The 24908-nt window shown below is 37.5% G+C and overlaps 2 protein-coding genes across 6 annotated transcripts in view; one reads left to right on the top strand and one right to left on the bottom strand.

The window, feature by feature from the left end:
* The window catches only part of Kctd3 (potassium channel tetramerization domain containing 3), a 51224-nt gene extending 46146 nt beyond the window's left edge, over positions 1-5078 (top strand). For 2 of the 3 annotated variants that reach the window (XM_076872821.1, XM_076872819.1), the window contains 3 exons: positions 1914-2098; positions 2180-2318; positions 3342-5078. In XM_076872821.1, coding sequence (XP_076728936.1) covers positions 1914-2098; positions 2180-2318; positions 3342-3903 — 886 coding nt within the window. In that variant the 3' untranslated portion in view covers positions 3904-5078. The remainder of the gene's footprint in view (positions 1-1913; positions 2099-2179; positions 2319-3341) is intronic. The other variant, XM_076872820.1, reaches the window with a different exon arrangement.
* A 3692-nt stretch (positions 5079-8770) lies between these two features.
* Ush2a (usherin) overlaps positions 8771-24908 on the bottom strand; it is a 724044-nt gene continuing 707906 nt past the window's right edge. For all 3 annotated transcript variants that reach the window (XM_076831652.1, XM_076831654.1, XM_076831653.1), the window contains 4 exons: positions 23880-23963; positions 20377-20621; positions 17675-17896; positions 8771-8860 (listed from right to left, as the gene is read on the bottom strand). In XM_076831652.1, coding sequence (XP_076687767.1) covers positions 8771-8860; positions 17675-17896; positions 20377-20621; positions 23880-23963 — 641 coding nt within the window. The remainder of the gene's footprint in view (positions 8861-17674; positions 17897-20376; positions 20622-23879; positions 23964-24908) is intronic.

Here is a 24908-nt window from a genome sequence, read left to right as displayed (position 1 = left end):
TATGCTATTGATGTTTTCAAAATTTCTTGGTTGCCTTTTTTCAGCATGTTATAAATCACTGTGATTTAGTGTTTGTTCAGTGCATATTTATTGAAGAAGCTGCCAAATGTTTATTTAAACTATTATGCTCTGATAATGTAGTATATCTCTATATTAATTTTTCACATCACCCTCTTCTGTTATTTCAGACATTATGTAATCAACTACAATTTTTGCATGATAAAACAAATTTTATTTATTTTTAAGTGTATCATTCCAAAGGAAGTCCTATAATTATTAAAATAACAAGCAGAAGTTATTTTGTAGAACCAAACAGAAGACCAGCCCTTTATGAAGCTTTTGTAAACCAAAGTGTGCTATTTAAAGAGAATTGGGATTATAAACAGGGAAAAATAAAATGAAAGGAAATACTTGTAGAAAAATTTGAAGACATATCCTAAGGAGTCTATCCTATACAAAAAAAAAAGCAAAATCATTTGTATTTTCATGCATATATAAATATTGATGTGTTTATTTTAAACACAAGACAAAAATCTAGCTTTAAAAAAATCAATTTACAAATATTATTAAAAAATACATGTTATTCACTTTGTTAACAGTATTAAGAAAAGTTATCTTGAAAAAACATTTGACAATTACACACTCATTTATGATTTTTTTTTAAAGAGAGAGAGAGAATTTTTTTTTAATATTTATTTTTTAATTTTCAGCAGACAAAACATCTTTGTTTGTATGGGTGCTGAGGATGGAACCCAGGCCGCACACATGCTAGGCTAGCGCGCTACCGCTTGAGCCACATTCCCAGCCCACATTTATGATTTTTAAAAATTCTACTAGGGTTGTAGCTTAGTGGTAGAGCACAAGACTTATGCGTGAAGCACGGGGTTCAATCAGCACCACTTAAAAAATAAATAAATAAAGGTATTGTGTCCATCTAACAACTAAAAATAAATTTTAAAAAACCCATTCTATTAATTAAACCAAAAGAGAGAAATTCCTTAATCTAATAATGTCTAGGAAATAATTGTTTCAAACCTCAGACTCAGTGGTGAAAAAAGCATTTTCCTTGAGATCAGGAGTGAGACTAGCATAGCCTGTTTCACCTTGTATATGGGCATGCAGGAATTTGCATCCCTCCCCCCACCCCACCCCGCCCCCTTTTGCCTTGCCTACTAGGAAATTGATCTAAGCTTCACGTTCTGTTCCTACTATGTTTCTTATATTTATTTGGATGGTATTTCCTCTTCCTCCTTAATTTTCACCTTACATTTGCTTGGTACTAATTGTTTCTTTCTTTCTTTTTTTAAATAAGTGCCTCAAACACTGTTATGAAGTAAACTGAGATAAATAATTCACTGAATTACAATTCATCTAACCCTTATGGCTTTGGGAAAAATCCTTTGCTCACATTAGCCTTTGGTTTCCTCATTTGTCAAGGTGGATAATAATTGTTCCATTTCAGGCTCTTTTATCCTTTTTGAAAATCAATAAATGGCTATAAAACTGCTTTGATAAGGAGTGTCTTAATGGAGAATACAACATTGGCTATCTCTGTCTCTATAGAGAGGTATAGTTTTCCTGGTTTCAGATTTTTAAAATTTGCATATAAATTTTAATGACTTGAAAAAGATCTTTTCTATCATGCTTGCTTGCTTTCTTTTTTCACAGCTTCTTTTTAAAGAATTGTTCATTCTTATCAAAGCTCTGTTTTTTTAACCTCAGGTATTGCTTTTTTTCAGTTAGTTTATACATTGTTTTCTCTAGTGTCAAAGGAACAAAACTTGAATTTTCTTCATGTTGACTTTCTTTGACCTCTATGTACTCAACTGTATCTTTGCAAATAAGAACAGAGCATCTTAACTATTAAGATGCTATTTCTTCCCCCAGTTATAACTGTACAATGTCTTTTGCAGAATATGTGAGATCCAAGCTGTTGACTGTACTACAATATCCTCATTTACAGTGAGAGAATGTGAGGGATCCAGTAGGATGGGCTCAAGGCCAAGGCGCTACTTGTTCACAGGCCATACAAATGGCAGCATTCAAATGTGGGATCTGACCACTGCTATGGATATGGTTAATAAAAGTGAAGATAAGGGTAGGTTCCCACATGGAAAGAAGTTTGTCACCGGGCAAGCTTTTAACATCAGAGGTTATAATGATTGTTTGCTTTCCTAAGATGTAGGTGGTCCAACTGAAGAAGAATTACTCAAATTACTAGATCAATGTGATCTCAGCACATCTCGCTGTGCTACGCCTAATATTAGTCCAGCAACTTCTGTGGTTCAGCATAGCCGCCTTCGAGAATCAAATTCTAGGTAAGTTGAAGAGCTGGGTATGATTGTTTTGGGGAAAATTAACTGACATAATCACATAGTTGTTCTAAAAGCCATATTTTTAAAGCAGTACAGACTTTGTTAATATTCTTTTTTTCTATTTTAGCAAATTTCTTTATCTATATGCTTTGGGCATTGTCTGGTTCTTTTCATAGCAAACCAGTTTTTTCTTTCTTTTTCCTTTTGGTTTTGGGGGTTTTGTTTGTTTTATGGCTGAGGATTGAACCCAGGGCTTCATGCTTAGTACTAAGCATGCATTCTACCTCTGCATTCTAACCCCAGCCACCACTTTTTGCCTTTTAATTTACTTTGTGAATTGCTGCCAGTTTGAATGCCCATTGTGTAATTAAGATTTCACTCAAAGAAAATTTCACTCACCTTGCTTAGTATATAGAGTTTTTATTCTTGTTTCAGGACAATATTTATCAAAAGTGATTATATTACCTTGTATAATCTTATATTTTAGGCATTATGTATTTCAATACAATGATATAGTATGCCCTGTTTTTTCTTCCCATATTAACAAAATGTTTTGAAATATGAAGAACTGAATTATGTTGATTCCTTGGTGGTTTTGAAGTTTTTATTTTTTCTCCAGCTATTTAAAAGTCTAGCTTAACTATATATCTATGGTATTATTTGTGCTGGTAATTTTACATTTATATATGACTGCTTGATAAAAAAAATTTTTCATGTGGTACTGAGAATTGAACCCAGGGGCACTCTACCATTGGGCTACATCTCCAGCCCTTTTTTATTTTATTTTGAGATGGGATCTAAGTTGCCCAGGCTAGCCTTGAACTTGTGATCCCCCTGCCTCAGCCTCTTCAGTTGCTGGGATTACAGGCATGCCCCACCACACCCTATTGAAAAATACAGGTTTATAGGGAGAAATGTGGATATAATATACTATATATATGTTTTTACTGGTAGTTTAATTAATGAGATATGCTCCTGAGAAATTGCAGGTGAAATCTGAACTATAATTTTTAAAACCTTTTTCAGCCTTCAGCTTCAGCACCATGAAACCATTCATGAAGCAGCTACTTATGGTTCCATGAGGCCTTACAGAGAAAGTCCTTTGTTAGCAAGGGCAAGAAGGACTGAGAGCTTTCATAGTTATAGAGACTTCCAGACTATTAATTTGAACAAAAATGTAGAAAGAGCTGTTCCTGAAAATGGTAATTTGGGTCCAATACAAGCTGAAGTGAAGGGGGCAACAGGGGAATGTAATATATCTGAGAGAAAGTCTCCTGGAGCAGAAATCAGAAGTTTGAAAGAATTGGATAGTGGATTAGAGGTACATAAAACAGCTGAAGTTTTTTCTGAATCCAAGAAGAGGTCATCAGAAGATGAAAATGAAAATAAAGTGGAGTTAAGGAAGAAAGGAGGATTTGAAGGGGGAGGATTCCTTGGAAGAAAGAAAGTTCCCTATCTGGCATCATCACCAAGTACTTCTGATGGAGGAACCGACTCGCCTGGTACTGCATCCCCTTCCCCTACAAAGACCACCCCATCTCCGAGGCATAAAAAAAGTGATTCTTCAGGTCAAGAGTACAGTTTGTGAAAACTCACTAAAATGAATGGTAGTTTTGTTAAATTAAGATGAAAATTAAATTTTCCTGCATTTCAGTACATTAGTTTTTACAATGAGGCTTTATAAGATAAATTGGGTGTCATTTATTATCTTTTTAACAGAATTACCTGGAATAAGGAGATAAAATAATCATCTCTCTTAATGTTTTGGAAGGTTTTTTAGTTTTACAAACACATTTAACAGATTATTTGCAAAGCAGTATCCATTTTAATGTTTAGCTACTCTTTGTTGGTTTTGTTATCATAGTACCACATCTTAATAGGATGGTGTCCATACAGACGAATATTCCCTGGAGCATGGGAACCAACAGACTGCATTCCTAATCTTTATTGTGCCTGAGACTTGTCTTGCAATGTTATCTTAAGTGAATAACAATTCTTTTTGAAAGTTGGTCTCCCAACCCTTATTGTGATTTCAGTGTGTTTACCAGATATTTGATGAGGTGCTACTTTGTGAAAAAATATCATGTAATTAAAAAACACTATTATTTTGAATACCAGATTCCACTGTGTAGTAAGACTTTTAGGATGTTTTTTTTTTTTTTTAATCGTGGGTCATTTTCTGATTCTCATTGTTGGAAGTTCTTAAGTCTTAGCATGCATCACCACGTAGAAAGAGCTGTTCCTGAAAATGGTGCAAAAAGTTCATGTGAACTTTCTTTCAAGTTGGAGCAATTGTCTATTTCAGAAAAGATGAAATAAGAATAATAATCAAAGGCAAAGCTTTGAAGGGAAAACTCAGTTGCTAATCTGCCTTGTTTTAAGAGCCACCTTTCCTTTTATTTTTTTTTAAAGTATTAATAATCAAAATAACTTAAATGTAGGCCATTTTGTTAAAGTTATGAGACTGTAGATTTGGGTTTTTGGCTGAAAGTTTTGGCTATTGTAAAAGTGTTATTTTGGATATATTTTCAACTGTTAGAGAAAAAAATTTGTTTTTTCATTTAATTGGAATGATTTTCAAGTTTCTGCAATGGGGTAAGTGCAAATTTAAACCATTAAGCATTTATTGCTGAAGAATGTATATATTCCCATTCCAAGAAATATAATGAGTAAAATTGAAATAAATTCTTTAAAGTTTACTATATCACCAATGGTTTCACAAAAATTCTCTTGTATTTATTTATCAATTGAATCAAATAAAGAAATTTAGCCACAATGATTTTAGTTGTTATTCTGTTTGAAGTGAACCTACATCATTTTTCTTTTTTCTTTTTTGGCTTCTTCCTATAAAAAGAAAATGGAGAGAGAGAATATATAGAAAAACTAAGTTATATTACCAGTAAGGAAAAAGGTTAGGCAAAGCATAATTTCAAAGTCACTAAGGATTCATCTTATGCCCTTTTCATTATAATCACATTTGTGTGGAAGTTGGATGAACAACTAAGGAAATTAAGGCGGAAAAATTGGAATATTTACCACTAAAAGAAAACTTAAAAAAGTAATGAGGGCTATTATATAGCAAAATATTATAAAAGGTAGCTGACTGTACCATGGATTGCATTTTATTATAGGTCCATTTTATTTTTTCTCATATACTTACAGGAGATTGAACCTTAGGATTAGAGAGCAGAGAATTGAGTCTACTCTAGCACCTTGTAACCTTAAGCAAAGTATTCCCACTTGCCTAAATTTTTCATTATACCAGTATCATTAAGGTTGTTGTAACTAGAATAAAAATTAAAATGCATCTGTATTTTGTATGATTGATGAATAGTGAGAACAGAATTAGAATTCTCATGATTAAAAGTTTTTCAATTAATTTTGTATTTATTTCCAAGTAGTGAATTATACCAGTTGATAAGTATTCTCATTTCACAGGTCACTGAGACTCACAAAAGATAAATAACTCAGCTATTGAACCACCTCTGAATCCATATCTTCCTGTTTGAAAAGCCAATGGTTTTGTTCCTGTTTTCCTCATCCAGGCTTTTTTATCATAATTACCTGAGGATAGACACTTAAGGTTGCCCAAGCCTTCCTCCAGTTTTTTGAACGTGAATATCTGGTGGTTGGGATTCACATTTTGAAAACAGTACCATAGTTTATTCCAATGTACTTCAGTTGAGACTATACCAATAGCATCCTATTTCCTTAAATGAGTACATCTTTTTATCATCATTTCTTATGTGTAACTCAGGATTTTTAGATTGCTTTTTCGTAAGTTTATTAGATCAAACTTGATTCACATTTAAATATTTATTAAGCAAACCATATTGAGATTAATTTACATGATATTTGTGCTTTGGAAATCAACTACTGTTCATATTACATAATTGAGTTCCTTATTACAGAATTGTTTCGCCTGTACTATTTATTTTTACAGGTTTTTCCAGATGAATTGTTTTTATATGGATGCCAGCATGAGTTTTACATCAGTATAAGGTACTATAACAGATTCGTGTTTAGGTTCTCCATTTAATGGAAATTACAATAGATCATCTGTAAACACAATTCTTCCTAGAGCTTACAAAAACAAAACTATGAACTCATATCAAACAGTATTAGGAATAACAAAACATGGTAGTTTTTAAATTAAGCTGAGAATGTGGCCTGTACAAGTGATAAGACATGAATCTGATTTAGAATAGCAATTCATGGAGAATTGATTATTGTAAGGGAAAGGCAGTAGGCCAGGGAACATCAAGCCCACTTATTGCTTTTCATGATTTCTTCCAGGTTACTTCATTGGTTCTAAACATTAGAAAGTTTTAAAAAGTGCAGATACCTTAACCCCATCCCAGACCAATTTAATCAGAATCTCGGAGGGTTCAGGTCTACATAACTTTGTATAACAGGCTTGGCATTCAATACCAATTAAATGTAAAATCTCTGAAATAAATTTAAGTTATAAGTATTGCTGAGGGTAGTACTCTGGGTGGAAGCTGTACAACCGCTGTTTATCCTGACCTAGGTGGTCAAATGTAAATAATTCAGTTAACTGAATTTGGGTAATAACAAAGTGTGACTAGATGATTAAGTGAAGAATGATTTAAAATAAATCTTCCTGTTTTGTGTTCTCTTCAACTTTAGAACTATGCCTTTAAAATTATACAGTGATGAATGTATCTATTAAATTTCAAAAACAAGAATGAATTCTTATGAGTTCACCTGTGACTTGAAAATCTCATTTGAAGAACTGTAGACTAAGAATACAAATTTGTGACAGGTAGCTTCTATGTGGTCAACATTCAGCCTTGGTAAAGGGTCATTTGTGTTAGCTTTAAACAACATATGGACCCAGAATCAGCAAATGGAAATAAAAATCAGTAAACTAGCCAAAACTATGTATAAAACTTTTGGCGAGGAAAAAAATATATATAATTCTACTGCCAACTATGCACAATCATTTCAGATTTGTGTATAGAAGATATAACAAAGGGGCAGAGAACTTCTGTTTAATACTGATGTGTGCTTTGACACAGTTGGCAAGCTATGTCTAGGAGTTTGTCATTCTCAGGAGCTGCTCTCCCACAATTTTGGATAGTCTCAGTACCTACAAAAGTTCACAGTCTTTGACTCTTGGACCAGAGGGGTAATCATAGTTTTTAGGCAGAACAAGTAAGGTTATCCCAGCAGAAGTTTTTGCCAGCTCAACTTTGCAAAAATCAAACTGCCTCTGGACATAGATTTACAAAGTATTGTCAGACTGTTGTGTAACAGACTGAAAATAATTTCCTGGAAGCACTAAAACCAAGAAGAAAAGGTTTTCTTAACGTTGTTTTTCAGGCAGAACAAATTAAAATATCTTCAATATTATTTTGATGACAAAAATTGTTTTTCCTTGATTATAGTACTTTCACCAATGACTTGCTATAAGGACTTTTTCACCAGTCCAAATTGAGCAGGTTTCAAAAAATTTTAACCATAGAAATTAGTACTATTGCATGTTATCTGTTCTTACTGACTCTAGACTGAAAGTTCTCTGGAAGGAAGGTATATAGTTCAGAGAGTATCTGATATACATTTATACAAACACATAGTTTTGTGTTTGTATCACATAAATATGTTTAACAATTTCAAAATTGTGAGTAGCAAATATAAAGTTTCACTTTTTAACTTTTTATATAGGTCAAACTAAGGTAGAACAGTAGTTTCTATTTGAAATGAGCTAAAAGTTGAGGATGTTAGAGTCCTGTGGTATTCAGTGAATTGACAGAATTCCACAAATCAGTACTTTGGAGTTTCAAAACTATGTAAAATATGTTAAATAAAAACAGTGGTTCAAATGGAATATATAAATTATTTACTTTGATTCTCCAGATTCGTAAATGCCAGAGCAGACATTTGAGAGTAAGTTATATGCTGCTGTTAACTAGAATCGTTAGCTAAGTGAGTATCAACAGTACAAAGTTTCCTTGTGAGATTCAGCATGGCCTGAAATTGGGATATCATTTCCTTACAAGATTATATCAATCCTAATGGAATTAGCTGATTGGAGGAACAGCAGCAACATCCTCTCAACAGAATCTTTTTAAACAAGCAACTTCCATAATTCATTTGTAACAGCTCTGGGCCATATGAAAATTGCCACCAGTTATTCATTTAGCCAATGCACCACTGCCAGAGCTTACTGAAAATTACATGCTTTATCTTACACAAAATAAGTCATCAAAAGAAATATTTTCATAGAGACACTTTTCCTACTTTGAGACCCCAGGAAAGCAACATTTCTTAACTATTAGAGAACAATTTCAAAAAAAACCTCCCAAATAACAAATAGTGGCTTCTCAGCACTCAAGTTATGTTCTTATGTTCATTTGTAATAAACCAGCAGTAAAGGCACACAGGGCCTCTGCAATCCTAGGCCCAGACCGTGTTGTGCAGGTTTCCGTTCTTCATAATTGGGTGTCAGTGAATGTGGTGTGTTCCTTGGTCACCGAGCTGAAGCCCTTGATGGCATTCATCAGGTCCTCTTCGTCCACATACTGAAAAGTAAGCCAATTATCATTGACTACAATATTTGTTCTCAGTAGTATCTGCTGTCAATTGATAAGTCTATCAATATAAAAAGTACTCAGAATTTAATATCCTATTCTTAGCACTAAGATGTGGTTTAAGACAGTCCTTTCTTTAAATTTACCCTCTTGAAAAGACCACATTAGTAGAGACATGAAATTCAGACTAATTCAAAATGTGTTTATGTCATTTTTAAGTATTATCTTAACCTTTGTAAGCTCATTCTCTCATTTGTAAATAGGGGATATTTATGCACTTGTGTGTATATAATTTTTTTTTTCTTTTTTGTAGTGCTGGGGATTGAACCCAGGGTCTTGTGCACTTGAGGCAAGCACTCTAACAACTGAACTGTATACTCAGCCTGTGTATATAATTTTTAAACAAAAGATTAAATTCAAACAGTAAGCAGAAGAGCCAGAATTCAAGCTATAATGCTTTATTGCTTCCTACTCTCATCATATTTTGTATTTATGGAATAGGGTTAGTAATGTTTATATAATTTTATAATGAACAGAAAACTTGTCAAATACTGGGCAAGTTTAAATCCCTTTGCACACTGCCCATTACCAGTACTATAAAAACCAAGCAAAAATGGTAATGTAGTGTAATAGTCACAAAAGGAAGATCTATATTAAGGTGATGTTTTCAAGATCCCAACCCTACAAAAAAATTTACTTATTAGTTGTGTATCTTTGGGTCAGTCCCTAATCTCTCTTTTATAAAGATAAAGATGATAGTAACACCTCCTGTAATTTATGAAGATTAACTAAAATAATTCACCTAAGCTATTAAAATTGCCATTTTACATGCTAAAAATAATCCTTTAGCAACTGTTTGTTTCAACCTAATATAACTATCCCTATCATTTAAAAACTTTATATCTACAATAGAATTATTGAATAGTTTATGTTGTTTTCGGCATTCAAGTTCATGATTCTATTATATATGTGTGTTGGTAGATAGATAAATTGTTCTAAACAAGCATGAAGGACTGACATATACTTTCTGATGGTGATAGGGAATGTTGAGCCAGTTTTCTTTATTATTTTCCACAAATCAAGAAAGGTTCATAGAAGTCCTCGACTCTTCGATGGAGGAAAAGTAAAAAATTGGGAAAGAAAGATGAAGAGTCCAAAAGCAGAAGCAGATGGTTGAAAGAAATGGAGATGAAAAATTCTACCTCAAAGGAGTGAACAGAAGTTAAATCCTTAGCTGGCTGTTTATATTCAACTAGACCAAAGAACTGATGATGCTCCAGCAAACACCTGGGCACGTTTGACAATTGGTGAACGTTCTAGGATTTTACTCATCTCAGCCACTAGGGGGTTGGTAACAAATAGCTAACGATGAAGTTACCTTTTAAAGAGTCTATTTATACCACTGCACTGAATTTATGAAAGGTGAAGCTTATAAATAGTAACTCCCTTATTTAACATGATTTTTTCTGAGGCTTTTTAATCTGTTTAAAGATTCTTCCAATAGTAAACCATTAGAAAAAAATGATGTTTTTTTTTTTTTTTAGTAAAACAGGTGCTTGAACTTTATGTCTTGTTTTAGGTCAATTCCAGTATCTGTAGTCCTCTTCTGCCCAAATTAGTGAAGTGTAGTCTGTTTGAGTCTTTGTTTATTCACATGTATAATTTTTGTTTTTTCTTAGAATTATTAGCGATAATTATAGAGATTAAGAGAATTCACTGATATTTCTGCACACGTGTATATTATGCATTGATCATGTTCATCCACCCTTCTTCTGCCCTCTCCCTCTTTCCTTCAGGACCCTCCCCAGTCCCTCGTAATCCTCTTTTACTTCCAGTCTCTCTCTCTCTCTCTCTCTCTCTCTCTCTTTTTTCTTTTTAAGTTTCCACATGACAGAGAACTTGTCTTTCTGTGTTTGACTTATTTCATTTAATAGGATGTCATCTAGTTCCCTTCATTTTCCTACAAATAACAGTATTTCCTTCCCCCTCCTTCAGTACTGAGGATTGAACCCAAGGCCTTACACATGCTAGACAAATGCTCTATTACTGAGCTACATTCTCAGCCTTTATTTATTTTGAGATAGAATCTTTCTAAATTGTCTATGCTGACCTTGAACTTGTGATCCTCCTGTGTCAGTCTCCTGAGTAGCTGGGATTACAGGTGTGTATTACCATGCCCAGCTAGGATTTCATTCTTCCTTATGGCTAAATAATACATCATTGTGTATATATACACCATATTTTGCACCAGGGCTGATTCCCTTTCTTAGCTACTACAAATGTGGTATACAAGTATTTCTTTTGTATACTGACTTCATGCTTTATAGATCTATACCCAGGAGTGGATTACACAGATCTTATAGGTAGTTCTATTTTTAGTTTATTGAGGAACCTTCATATTGCTGTACGTAGTGGCTAGACTATAGAATATATACTATATATTAGTGGCTATACTAATGTACAGTATATAAGTTCCTTTTTTCCCCACATCCTTTCCAGCATTTTTTTATGTTTTGTTTCTTTGATAATAGCCATTCTAATGGGGTGAAATTGTAGTTTTGATTTCCATTTCTCTGATTATTAATGATATTGAGCCTTTTTTCATTTAGTTATTGGCCATTTATATTTCTTCTTTTGAGAAGCATCTGTTCAAATTATTTGCCCATTTAGATTAGATTACTTTTTGTTATTGTTGTTAAGCTTTTCGAGTTCTTTGCATATTCTGGATATCAAACCTCTGTCAGATGACTGGCTGACAAATACTTTCTCCCATTCTCTATAGGTCTCTTTGATCTACTTATTGTTTCTTTTGATATGCAAAAGCTTTTTAGTTTGATATAATCAATCCTATCTGTTGAATTTTGCTTTTGTTCCTCTGTATTTTGAGTCCTATCCACAAAATCATCGCCTACACCAGTATCATGAAATGTTTCCCCCTGTTTTCATCTAGTAATTTCAATTTCAGGTCTTACATTTAGGTCTTTGATTGATTTTGAGTTGATATTTGTACAGGGTGAGTGACAGTTAAGCTTCAGTCTTCTGCATGGGGTCATCTACCATTTGTTAAAGAATCTGTCCTTGCTTCATTGTGTGTTTTTGGCAACTTTGTTGAGAATCAATTGGCCATAAACGCATGGATTGGCTTCAGGTTCTCACTTCTGTTCCTTTGGTATAGGTGTCTGTTTTTATGCCAATATCCTGCTGTTTTTGTTCCTAAGACTCTGTAGTATGTCTTGAAATCATGAATTATGATGCCTCCAGCTTTACTCTTTTTCCTCAAGATTGCTTTGGCTATTCAGTCATCTGTGCTTCCATGTGAACTTTAGGATTTTTTTTTTCTAGTTGTGTGAAGGATGTCTTGGATATTTTGATAGAAATTGCAGTGTATCTGTAGATATCTTTGGGTAGTATGACATTTTAACAATTTTCTAATCCATGAACACAGGAGATCTTTTTGAACTTTTAGTGCCTTCTTTAATTTCTTTCTTCAGTGTTTTGTAATATTCATTGTAAAGGTCTTTCACTTTCTTAGTTAACTATGTTGTGGGGTGGGAGCTATTATGAATGGTATTTCTTTCTCTGCAAATTTATTATTGATATATAGAAGCTACTGATTTTTGTATGTTGACTTTGTATACTGCTCCTTTACTGAATTTGCTTATCAGTTCCTAATAGTCCCCCCTCCTTGTTTTCTAATAGTTCTAATAGTCTTTTAATGGAGTCTTTAAGTCTTTAAGGTTTTTCAATGTGTAGAAGCATATAATCTATGAACAGAGATAATTTGACTTTTTCCTTTTCTATTTGTATGCCTATTATTTTTTATTTTGTTTTAATTGTTTTGGCTATAATTTGTAGTACTGTATTGAGTAAGACTGGTAAGAGTGGATATCCTTATTTTGATCCTGATCTTAGAGAAAGTAATTTCCATTTTTCCCCATTCAGCATGATGTTGGCTATGGGTTTGTCACGTATAGTCTTTATTATGTTCAGAAATGATCCATCTCTACTTAATTTACTTAGGACTTTTATAATGGAGGGACATTGGGTTTTATCAAATGCTTTTTCTACATCTGCTGAGATCATGCAACTTTATTACTTCATTCTGTTTATGTGATTATTATATTTACTCATTTGTGTATTTTGACCCATCTTTTATTCCCGGAATTAAATCAACTTGATCATGTTGTATGATCTTTCTGATATGCTTTTGAATTCAATTTGCAAGTATTTTGTTGAGAATTTTTATATCTGTCTATCAGGGATACTAGTCTACAAATTTCTTTTGTGTGTATGTCCTCATCATGTCTTAGTTCTTCAAAATTTTGGTAAAATTAAGAGGTGAAGCCATCTGATTCTGGACTTTTATTTGCTAAGTTTGTATTATTACTTGTTTTCGGCTTATTCAGGCTATTTTGTATTATGGTTAAATTTTGGTAGGTCTTATGTGTCCAGAAATTTGTTCATTTTTTTTTCTAGGTTTTCCAATTTCTTAGCATATAATTTTTTAAAATAATCTTTTGAATTTTTGTATTATCAATTGTAATTTTTTCTTTTTTCACCTATAATTTTATTTATTTGGGTCTTTTTTTGATTGTTTTGGTTTGGTTGGTTGGTTTTGGTTAATATGACTAAAGGTTTGTCTAAAGAACCAGCTCTTCATTTCACTGATCTTTTGTATTCTCTTAGACTCTAGTTCATTTGTTTCTGCTCTGATCATTATTATGTCTTTTCTTCTAATCTTAGGTGTGGTTTATTCTTGCTTTTCTAAGACTTTGAAATGCAACATTAGGTTAAATCTTTTTTAAAAAAATTTTCTAACGTAGGCACTCATTGGTGAAAGTAGGGTAATGAAATCCTCAACTGTTATAAAATTGGGTGTCTTTTTGTTGATTTTCTTTCTCTTTTGAATATCCTTTGAGTCTTCCTCTTTTCATCTTTGTGGTTTAATGGTTTATTATATTAATAATGTTTTATTCTTTTCTGTTTCTCATTTGTATATCTACTCGTCTGGAGGTATGTGTCCTTTCACATGCTATCATGATGGTATCTTCTGCCTCTGGATATAGGACTCCTTTAAGCATCTTTTGAAGGGCTGTTTTTGTGGTTTGAATTCCCTTAGTTTTTGCTTATCTCAGAAGGATTTTATTTCTTTTTTAATTCTGAAAGATTGCCCTGCTGGGAATAACAACATTGGTTGGCACTTCTTTTCTTTCATGACTTGAAATACATCATTCATGGCCTCTGAGTTATAGGTTTTCTGCTGAGAATCTAATGAGATTTTCCTTAAATGTGAGTTGCCACTTTTCTCTTACAGATTTAAAAATTATTTCTCTGTCCTGTACTTTTGACAGTTTAACATATCATGGTAAGAATCTTTTCTGATCATGTCAATTTGGAGTTTTGTAAGCATTCTGTACCTGGATACGCACCTTTTTCCCAGTAGCAAGTAAATATTCTGCTACTGTTTAATTGAATAGGTTTTCTATGCCCATAATCTTTATTTCTTCCTTTTTGGGTATGCTGATGAATCAGATGTTTGATCTCTTAATGGTGTCCAAAGATCTTGTATGCTGTCTTCATTCTTTTGAAAAATATATACATATTTTCCATGTATACACACATACACACATATATACACAGTATATATTTTTCTGTTCATATATGTATTGCAAAAGATCTGTCTCCTTTCTTCCAAGCTCCAATATTCTTTGTTCTGCTTGATCTAGTCTATTAAGGCTTTTAACTGAATTTTCTATTTGACTTGTAGAGCTCTTCATTTCTGATTGATTCTTTTTCAGAATCTCTACTAAAAATTTCATAACCTGCATTGTCTTCCTAATTTCATTTAGTTTATCTGTATTTTTGGGGATCTGACTGAAGTTTTTAAAAATTGTTCTTTTGAATTCTTAATTTAAGAATTTCATCCACTTTGATATCTGTCTTTGGAATCTATTACTAGAAAATTATGAACTTTAGTAGGTGTCATATTGCTTTTTTTCATATTTTATGTTCCTGTGTTAAAATTTGCACATGTAGTGAAATGATATCTTCACCACATTTCTTAATAAGTAGTTTCCTCCTAGGATGTATCTTGGAGTATCAGCTTGTTATACACTGAATTTATTTTCAGCTAGGTACTGAATGTAATCTCCCTGTAGCTTCTTTGGCTGTGATTAGTAAATGTGCACAGCGTGACCTATACTGGAGTTGGAGAGACGTACTCTTCTTGTGGGTTATATGAGAGTGGTGACCCTAGCAGAGCAGGGTGGCATAGATATTCAACTGTGTGGGGTGTATTCTGTGTGGTTATTCCTACAAGGGAAGTGGTAGCTCCTGTGGGGGGTAGGGGTTTCCTCAGGCACTATTGATATTGGCTCTTAAAGTGTCACTGGTGTTGGCTGCTCTGGTAATGGTGAGGAGCCTGGAGCACTTGGCCTCTGATTAGACACTGGTGCAGGTTCAGGTGCATCACCCGAGAGGTGGGGGATGGGAATGACAGCATCCTGTTGGAGGCCCTCACACCCAGTCTTTTTAGCAATGCACTATCAGACAATGTGCAGGGGGCAGCCAGTGCAGGGGTCTTGCACAGGTTCAGGGACCATCAAACTTGTATTATTATAATGAAGTGGCACCTCCTTTCTCCACAGAAAAGTCTTAACTGGGCTTCTCCAGAAATCTTCACCATAGCTGATTTTGGGACTGTCAGCAAAAGAGTTCATTGTAGATAGACTTCCTATTTTCATGTTGCCCTGTTTTACTTGGCCACTTGCCAGGAAGATACCAGCACTCCAGGTTCTGGACACCCCCTTACTAGCTTTTCACAAACATATCCAGTATAGTAGTTTGTAGAAATGTGCAAACAAGACCTCTGGCCTTGACTGGGCTACATTTTTAAGTTACCAATTGGGCCCCATGGTAACAACTAGCAGGGGGAGGAAAGAGAGGGGAGAAGCCCTCCTCTTCTCAGGTGTTGTCCTTGAAGGGTTAACTTGCCCAGAACAGTGAAAGAAAAAGCTGCTTTTATGTGAACTTCTGCAGACTGTGAACTTCTGAGCCCCTCCCCTTACATACTGGATATAAAGATCTGAAACTACCTGAACTCGGGGTTCAGGGGATTAATTAATTACAGCAAAAGCTGTGCCCTCTGAACCTGGCTGCAGCCAAATAGAACTGTTAACTGCTATCTTTGGTGCCTTGCCTCATCTATCCTTACAACAATAATTCGGCTGCAGCTGTGGGTATGCCTGTCCAGGCACAGATTCTCAAGCACCCCCAGCTATGCTTGGCTTGGGAGGAGGAGCGGTGGCCTTGAGGGTGTTTCTCCCTCTCCCCATATTATTTCAATCCTGTGAGATCAATGAGAGTGGGTCCGACTGGGGCCATGTAAAATTCCTCTCAGCTAAGGTGCTCACAGGAGAGTGCCAGAGAGAGCACAATTGGTGCTGTGCAAAGTTTCTCTCCAGACCTTCTTAGGCTCCAAGAGCCTCAGTGTGGGGCCACAGCTAGGGCTGAAGTCACATTGCTTAGAAATTCCCCAGCACGCCTCTGGGTGGGACAGCAGTGGACAGAGTTCTTTCTTTACCTTGTTAGCAACAGGAGCTCTGTGTGTTACTGGGAGAGGATTCTAGCACCCATGCTGAACCACAAGTGACTGGCCGTGTAACTGGTCACAGAGGCCAGGCTCCCTGATCACCCAGTTCTTAAGGAGGGCACTCTCAATTCTTGTCTGCATCACAACACCCCCACACCGCCTCCCACCCTGTGTGTAGCACTCTCAGTACATTTGTGTCAGTCACTCCCCTGAACCAAATCTATGAGGCAGCCACCCACTGAGTCAGTACAGTGAAGTGTGTGTGGGTCACAGAGATGGGAATATGCAGGAGTTTCTGACTCCAAAAGCCAGTCTAAATTTGGACAATTTAGACTCAAGATAGCTCCTGGCTATAAAACACTAGCCTGGGGGTTCACAGGGAGATGACATGAATTTCTTTTCTACAGCCAGACTACTAGTCAGATTTCAGGCCCTTTATCTATTTAGTCTGTAAATCTGCAAGGGCCACAAAACTTTCCAAGAGCTAGGATCGCCAGGAACTGGGCTGATAGAGCCTGCTGGGACTCCCTCTTTCACCTCTATACCTGTGGAGGGGAGACAGCCCCAGCAGGGCAGGTGCTGGGCTATTTGTTTCTCTTGCTATGCTACAGGCCTAGGCCTCTGTATTTTACAAGGTTTCCATTTCTCTACTATTGAATTCCACTGATCTGCACTCATCTCAGTATGCACCTACAAGCCTGTTGCTTTGGATCTATTTTTTATGTATTTATCTAAATTTTTTTTTTTTTTTTTTTTTTTTTTTGCTGGGGGTAGGGGGATACCAGGGATTGAACCCAGGAGCTCTTAAGCACTAAACCACATCCTCAGCCCTTTTTATGTTTTATTTTGAGACAGGATCACCCCAAGTTGCTTAGGGCCTCACTAAGGTGCTGAGCTGGCTTTGAACTCATGATCTGCCTGACTCAGCCTCCCAAGCCGCTGGACTAACAGGCAAGTGCCACGGCACTTGGCTTTATCTAATTATTTTTGAACATTTGTTGTATATCTGAAGAAGAAGACCCAACTATACCCTGGCTTATCAAACAGTTGCCATCACACTAGTAAACAAATCCTTCACTCACAATTGGCAAGTGCTCAGAGGGATGCACCCAATGCTGAGGGGCAGCATTTAGAGGACAGGAAGCTTTGGGCCCTGTCTTCACCAAGGTCTCTCTGGGATGTTTAGCAAAGACTTGGCGAGGGAATCAACTCACCAGTCCACTGCTGTGGCCCATGATGGTTTCCCACAGCGCGTCATCAACCAAGACTTTCTTGTCCTGCATGTCCATGAGCTGGCTAACACTGCGGTGGAGAGAGCCCTGGGAATAAGTTTGGCTGACTTGGCTTTGACTTGGGATCCTCAGTACAGACACACTCCGGCTGCTCCGAATACTCACAGGTGTCCCAGATCGGGGAATTTTGGTATCAGCTAATCCCTGAAAAGGAAGTTACTGGTAGTGATTAACAGGTAAAGAAAATGGGTTTGAAATCGGACAGAGAATTGCAACTCACAGGGTGTCATTGAAAGGAACCGTTGTCTCCAGACTGTCCTAGGGAACTTCGGAGTGTGAGCCCTGGGAACTCTGTGGCTTGGTTTCTTGGTAATGTGAAAGGATAAGTCAACTCTGGTGCTAGACGGCCAGTGCTCTTGGCACCTACAGCACCTACTGGTGCCCCTGCTGTTGTTCTCTGTGAGGCAAGGGTTTGCCACACAGTGGAGCATGGAGTGTGGGTTAACAAGGTAATCCCTTCATGCATGCTGGCTCAGTGGCTGCCCAGAGAGTGTCTCTTCCCAGAGCAGTCCAGGTGAATAATGTTCTACCCTGATTGCCTACTGGATGAACACAGTTTGTATTTCACTTTAGAAGTAAGTCCTGGATTTATGTAACAAAATTGACTTCTCTGTCTCTCTTTTCTCATGCAGTGTAGTTCCCCTTGTTATAAGTTTCCATCCTCCAAAATAAATCATGTTGGATGGGAACACTAACTGATGTTCAAAGTTGTTCCATGTTTAGGATAGGACCTAGAAGGTGCCATAAGGTAAAGTCTAGCTGCTCTCAAGGTCCAGAGGTTCCAAATTAACTGTCCAATCTATGGAATTTTCCTGTTTTTTATTGGGGCAGTCAACAAGCACACCATGCAAAAGATCATGCATTCATGCAGCACACAAAGGTACCTCAAAGTGCATGGTGTAACTTTTTAGAGTGACACTGCTGGACACATCAGATATATCAGCCACAGAGTCAAACTGAAAAAAATGATGCATCAGTCCTTGTTTAAAACTCTTTTAAATAAATTGTATTTCCAAGTACAGCATAATTATTCTCATACTATTTGTGTGTATGAATATATATATTCATACACACACACACATATATGCATATATATATTCAGGTTTTGCAATTAAGACCACATAGTGGGTGGAAATTAATTGCATGTAGGTCCAAGGTGAACGCCATTGGCTTTATTTGTTTAGTATTGCAGAGAAAGGATCTTCAAGCCAGTAATTAAATTGCAAGTAAAACCAGCACATGAACTTAGCCATACTATATACTGTGACCTTGAAAATTGTTAATAAAACACAAAAAGTTCTCCAACTGGCACTCCTATCTATATCTTTATTCAGAATGAAGAAAAGTCCTTTTGCCAGTTTGTATCTGATGTGCAAAGGGTAACTTACCTGATCAGAGGGCAAGGATGCATGGGAAAAGGTGACAGCAGCACTGAAAGCAGAGTGTGTCAGATGAGAGGAGGGACTATGTGTGGTGCAGGTGCCCTTCACCTGCACAAGTGCAAAGAAGATCACTCTGGGGAACTGTGTGGGTGAATCCAGCTTGTTCCTATTTGGATCCATCCACCCCCAATTCTGAGGAGGTGAGGAGATTCTGGTCCCAGTGAGTATTCCTTCTACCAATGCATATTGTACTCTGGCTCATGTCTCCAACTTTGTGAGAGCAGTTTGGTTTAAAAAATTTTGTCAACTGCTAACGATTAAATTATGATTGAAGGGGTTCAGGAAATGCTGCCTGGTGCCTTGGGACACCCCAATTTCACTTCTGCTTACCTTCCATGGCTGTTGTAAGCAACCTCACTGTGGAAGATGAGCCCTTTCTCTGGGCCTAGAGTCCCAGGTAGCTAGCCAGTCCCTCTACTCTTCTCCTGAGTCTAGACATTTAGCAAAAATTTACAGTTGGGTGCCACTGTGCTTTTCCCTAATGCTAAAGGGTATACAGGAACAGACCATTTTTTTTTCTCTTGTCCCATGGGTGGGGCTCTCACCCTACCCCTGACCTATCTTGGGAGTAGATGCTCTGGAACTATGAAGAGCCATCCGTTCTCCGTGGCCTCGGGTGTCTTGGCCTGGTGACAGACTGAGCACCTCTAGTACATCTTCCCTCTCTCCCATTTTTATTTCCAGTCCTCCCAAATTACACAGTCACATAAAAGCCTCTGGGTTCCATCCTGACTTTCAGCTATAAAGCAGAACTACTTTTTCCTGGTTAGACAATAAAATCACTTTTGGAGTAAAAGGAAAAAAAAAAAAGTAATACCAATCCTTAGGTCCCACCCAAGACCAATAAAAAATCATTACACTTTCTGGATAATGCTTATTTTGCTTTTGTTTGTTTTGGTGCTGGAGTTTGAACCGAAAGTCTCACATGTGCTAAACAATATGCTCCACCAATGAGCTACACTCCCAGCCAATGGTATTGCTCTTAAAGCTTCCAGGTGATTCTAATGTATAGCCAAAGATGAGGAAGTTGTTCTAGGGTAAGTCTCTCTTGCTTCCCGCACTGAGTGAAACATAACTGTCATTTTGTTCTTTGAAACTGTAGCTCTGGGAATATTTTCCCAAGGGGAAAATAAAAGCAAGTTGCCTAGAGACCTGGAAAGGGCCAAGCCTTCCCACACATACCATATGGGTGTCCCCTGGTGGGTAGACGCTCAATGGAGACATCCTCTTCTGAAGAGGGACCAAGGGGGGCCTTTCTCTAATATACGGTTCCCTGTGGATTTTTCTTTGTAGTATCAGGGACAGAAAGATGGCTAACAAGATCAAGCCCAGCATCGCCATTAGCACGATGAACCACAGCTCGCTGTAGAATTCTGCACTTTTGCTCCCTGATCCTTTCTTTTCTCCAGGAGTTGTTAGCACCAGGCCTGCAAAAAACCCCAGAAAGAAAAGGGAAACATTATATTAGAAGGTAATTTTGTGATCTCTGGCCCTGTTACTTGATAATAAATTTGAAAGGAGTTGAAAGCAATGTGCCTGTTGGAGCATGTTCATTGTTTGTGCTTGTGTGCAGCCTGCAGTGAGGGCTCAGGGTGTTACTGGGTAGTAACTAGCACCTTACAGCCCCCCCACCAGAGACGAAACTGATACTCCTGGCCTGGCCATTTAGGATGGAACTCACCACCTTGGCAAGTCTCTGGAAAGAGAGTTGTCATGTAGCACTTTTTACCAAAATAATCTTGAGGGTGGTCTCTCTCATGCCTATATATCATTGGGAGTGTCACTCTTTGAGCAATGAGTTCTTCCCAGGGTTACTGCAGCAGAGACACATACATTGTCCATGCTGTGAATGTCCAACTCCCCCTCACTTCATTTAGCAGCCCCATTCCTGAGAGGTTTCAGCCAAACTGGAATTTGAGACATGAGATCCCATTTTCCATTGTGATGTTAACCGTCTGTGCTTACTCACAGGTCATCTTTACAGTTCTTGACCCCTGGCTTCTCTGGTAAACATCAAAAGCTCTGCACACCATCACTTGCGTGCACTGGAAAGAGCTTCCTATGGAAAGAATTCCTTTATGCAGTGGAACTGCTTATCCCTGATTTCTGTTCATGTGTTCAAAGGCTTTGTGACATCATTCTCTGCACAGGAGGCTAATAAAATTAGATCACATGTACTGAGCATTTACCCTGTGCCAGGTCCTAGGCTAAGGGGCTTTCTTGGGATGAGAGGTGGGCAGTAGTGGGATTGTCCAGTCTGGTGAATGGGATGGGAGAAACTGGAAGTTGGGGCATGTAGGAGAAAGGCTCCCAGGGATTGCTGCAGAACAGCATGAGGCAGTTTGGCAAACTAAGCAGGAAGGGGGGTCTTAGAGATCAACTTCTGCCTCAGGGCCAGCTCAGAAGCCTGTGTATAAATTGCCCAGGCAGGTATGCAGCCGTGAGCCTGAGAGCTTCATGGGGCCCTAGGCAGAAGGACAGACAGAGTTAAAAATGTTTCCTCACCCTTAGATCAGACTTCCCCGATTTCAGCCCCTCAAGGACTTTGAGGGCTTACCAGTACCTCACATCCATATTCTCAGAAGAAGGCTAGAGTTTTTTAAATTGGGGTGGAGATACCTGAGGGATGGAGAGTGAGTGATCACAACTAAAGTTTGAACTTTTAAACTTTAAATTTTGCTAACCCTAAAACTACCTCTGATCAGCTCTATAGTTTAGAAAGTTACTGGGCCGAGACTTCCTCATCTCTGACATGAAGGATTAAAGCCAAAGCTCTGATCAAGCCTCAGCAGGAGGGAATTGGCCTCATTAGGAACCAATGAGTGTTGTCAGATTTAAAACAAACAAACCTTGGTTGCTTATAAGAAGAGCTGAGTTTCCTCTATGTGTGGCACCAGGCTGGAATTCCAGAAACTGATCTGATGGGCTCAGTGGGCCCCTTGCTTGGGAGCCTGCAGGGGAATGGAGGGCGGCATGCCTGAGGGAAACCTCAAAAGGGAGTGACGGCTCAGAACTGGCAGAAGGAAATGAGGTCTCTGCCTCTTTCCTGCTTGGAGGCTGCCTTCAGGCAATGAACAGGAACATTTCAGAAGTTCTATTACAAAAATTAAACCTGACCATGGGTATCAGCTAGGCACCACATCTTGGAATCTGCACAGTCCTCAGAGTTCCTTCCCTCAGCTCTGCCCAGAGCCCAGCCTCCAGACACGAGAGCCACCATTCACTGCTCTGCTTAGCAATGGAAACCTCAATTTGTATTCAGGAGCTGATGAGCTATTCCTCCTCTTTTATCAAGAGCTCAAAGTTAGGATGGTATCTCTATCCTTCCCTTTTTTTCCCTTTTCAAAGTACCCACTGACTTTAAGGGGCTGCACTTGGGCATCAAGTGGGAGGTTCAGTGGTCAGGGGATGGGACTCCAGTGGCTGGGCTTCAGCTGCAAAGAAAACCCCAACACACAGGCAGTGTCAAGTAAATCCCTTCTCAGAGGTTGCTGTGGGAGGGGGTATTGGCCACCATATGGTCCTGGGCCCCTGTGTCTGAATCATTGGGCAGGACTTAAAACAGACAACTCAACCTGAGATTCTGGATCTCTGCTAGGGGCTGGGAAACTGCAAGCATCAAGCACACTGAGGTGATGCTGATGTCCACTGACATGGAGAACTATGGCTAGAGAAAAAGTCCTGGGCCATGAGTCCATAGAAAAATCACATTGGACTTGACATCTTAGCAAGAAGCTTGCAGACCATTTCTGGACCTCTATCATCCACTTGAGAAAAGACTAGAATTGCTAAAAGAACTCCAAATGAGGTCTTTTGTCTCTCACAGTCTCTATTAAATTAAATGAGATAAAGAGTATGGGAGGACTTGTATTAGTGGTAAGAAGTTTTATGTGGCACCCAGATGTGTAAAGTTGGAAATATAGAATAATATTTTACAGATTGAAACTGTTTTTGATAAGAATAAGTATGTTCACCTGTGTTTCAGAATTTGGGGACATGTTTATTTTTCAAAAGAGTATACGTGCATACACATTTGATATAACATTAATTACTGGAATTTAAAATAAGGTATCAGTCCCAACCCTGCTCTAATGGAAATAATTTTTCCATTTCTCTAACTTGCCTTTTGAAGTTACAAAGTACTGCATAGGTTAGACTCAAGGGTTACAGGTAGAACTAAATTTAAAAGTTGCTCCTTAAAAATTACAATTTCTTCTCTTCAGCTAAATTACTTGGTATATTAATAGGAAGTCAGAATCTTTTTATAAAAGATATGGATGGAAATTTCCCCAATTCACCATTTTAGGCTCTGAATCCAGAATATTACCTTTAGGATCAACACCCACTGGATCAAATTTCTCCTCTCATCTCTCTTTCCTCAGACTTCCTCTATGCAATACTCTTTTTTGTACACAAAGTCATAAAACTTTTTAGACAAGATTTGTGGTCAGGGGACAAGTTTAGTCAGATCTCTCTGGTCTTTTCCACATTTACAGTTCAGTGACTTGACATGTTAAAAGTCTATCTTCGCTCCTTACCTAATGGAAGTTCCATGAGGACTTAAAAAAATTTATAACACTCAATTCCTCCCATAAAATCTATGCAATAAATCTAAGCATAAACACAAACAAACATACACATGCTTGAGGAAAATACATTATATACAACTTGAATTAAATGTTTACCAAATCCAGTAGAGGTATCATATTGGACCAATGGTGTCTTTACACTTCCCACATCCGTAGTACAGATGACCTGGAAAAAGAAGGCTAGACAAAAGGAAGAACTAGTAAATGACTCAGATATTTAACACCTACAAATAGGGGGCTTTCTTTTAAAGCAGCAGGGTGTCAGACCACGAAAAATCTGAAAGCAGGATTTCAGTTGTGGGGTTTTACCTAATACCATAGTCTAAATGTTAAAGTTCCCCCAAAGACCCCAAGCGGGCACAAACTGGGACATGGTGGAACTTTTAAGAGATGGGGCCTAGTGGGAGGCTTCCAGGTCACTGAGGCTGTGCCCTTAATGTGTTTGTGGGACCCTAGCTCCCTCTCCTCACTCCTCTTTGCTTCCTGGTCAAGGTGAGCAGTTTTGCTTCACCACATTCTCCCACCATGATGTGTTCCCCAGCCATAGGCCCAAAGCCATAGGGCCAATGGACAAGAACTGGAACCTCCCAGACTGTGAGCCACAGTAAACCTTTTCTCTTTATAAGCTGATTTGTTAGAGTGACAGAAAGCTGACTAACATCTAATATGCAAACTTATTTCTAATTAAAATGTCATCCAGAAAAAGAGCTATGATTAGTGTAATAATAGCATATCCATATGTAATAGAGCTAAAGAAGATTAGAGTTTATACAGCAAAGGAAAAGAATTATCAGTGGAGTAAAGAATAATAGACAAATATATCTTGTTCTCCATATTCCTTAAGCTTGGTCCTTTAAAATCCTCAGCTGTGTCTTCCACTCAGTGACCCAGAGTTTCTTACTCAACAGGAAAGCTCACAAGGGATCATGGAAATCACATGATCTAAATTCCTCTTGCATAACCTGCAACTCTTGCAAGCTCACGTAGATGGCTAGAGGCCTGGTCACATAGAATCCAGAGCTCCCAACTGTCAGGCCGTCTTCCCATCACAAGCTGCCTAAGAGCTGTTGTAACCATGAATAAATAGCGTAGCTGAATCACTGTAAAACTGTTATTAAATTTCAA

This window comes from Callospermophilus lateralis, chromosome 13 (genome assembly GCF_048772815.1).
Source record: "Callospermophilus lateralis isolate mCalLat2 chromosome 13, mCalLat2.hap1, whole genome shotgun sequence".
Lineage (NCBI taxonomy): Eukaryota > Metazoa > Chordata > Mammalia > Rodentia > Sciuridae > Callospermophilus > Callospermophilus lateralis.
Note: the sequence above shows the minus strand (reverse complement) of the source record. Positions and strands in the feature narration are given on the sequence as shown.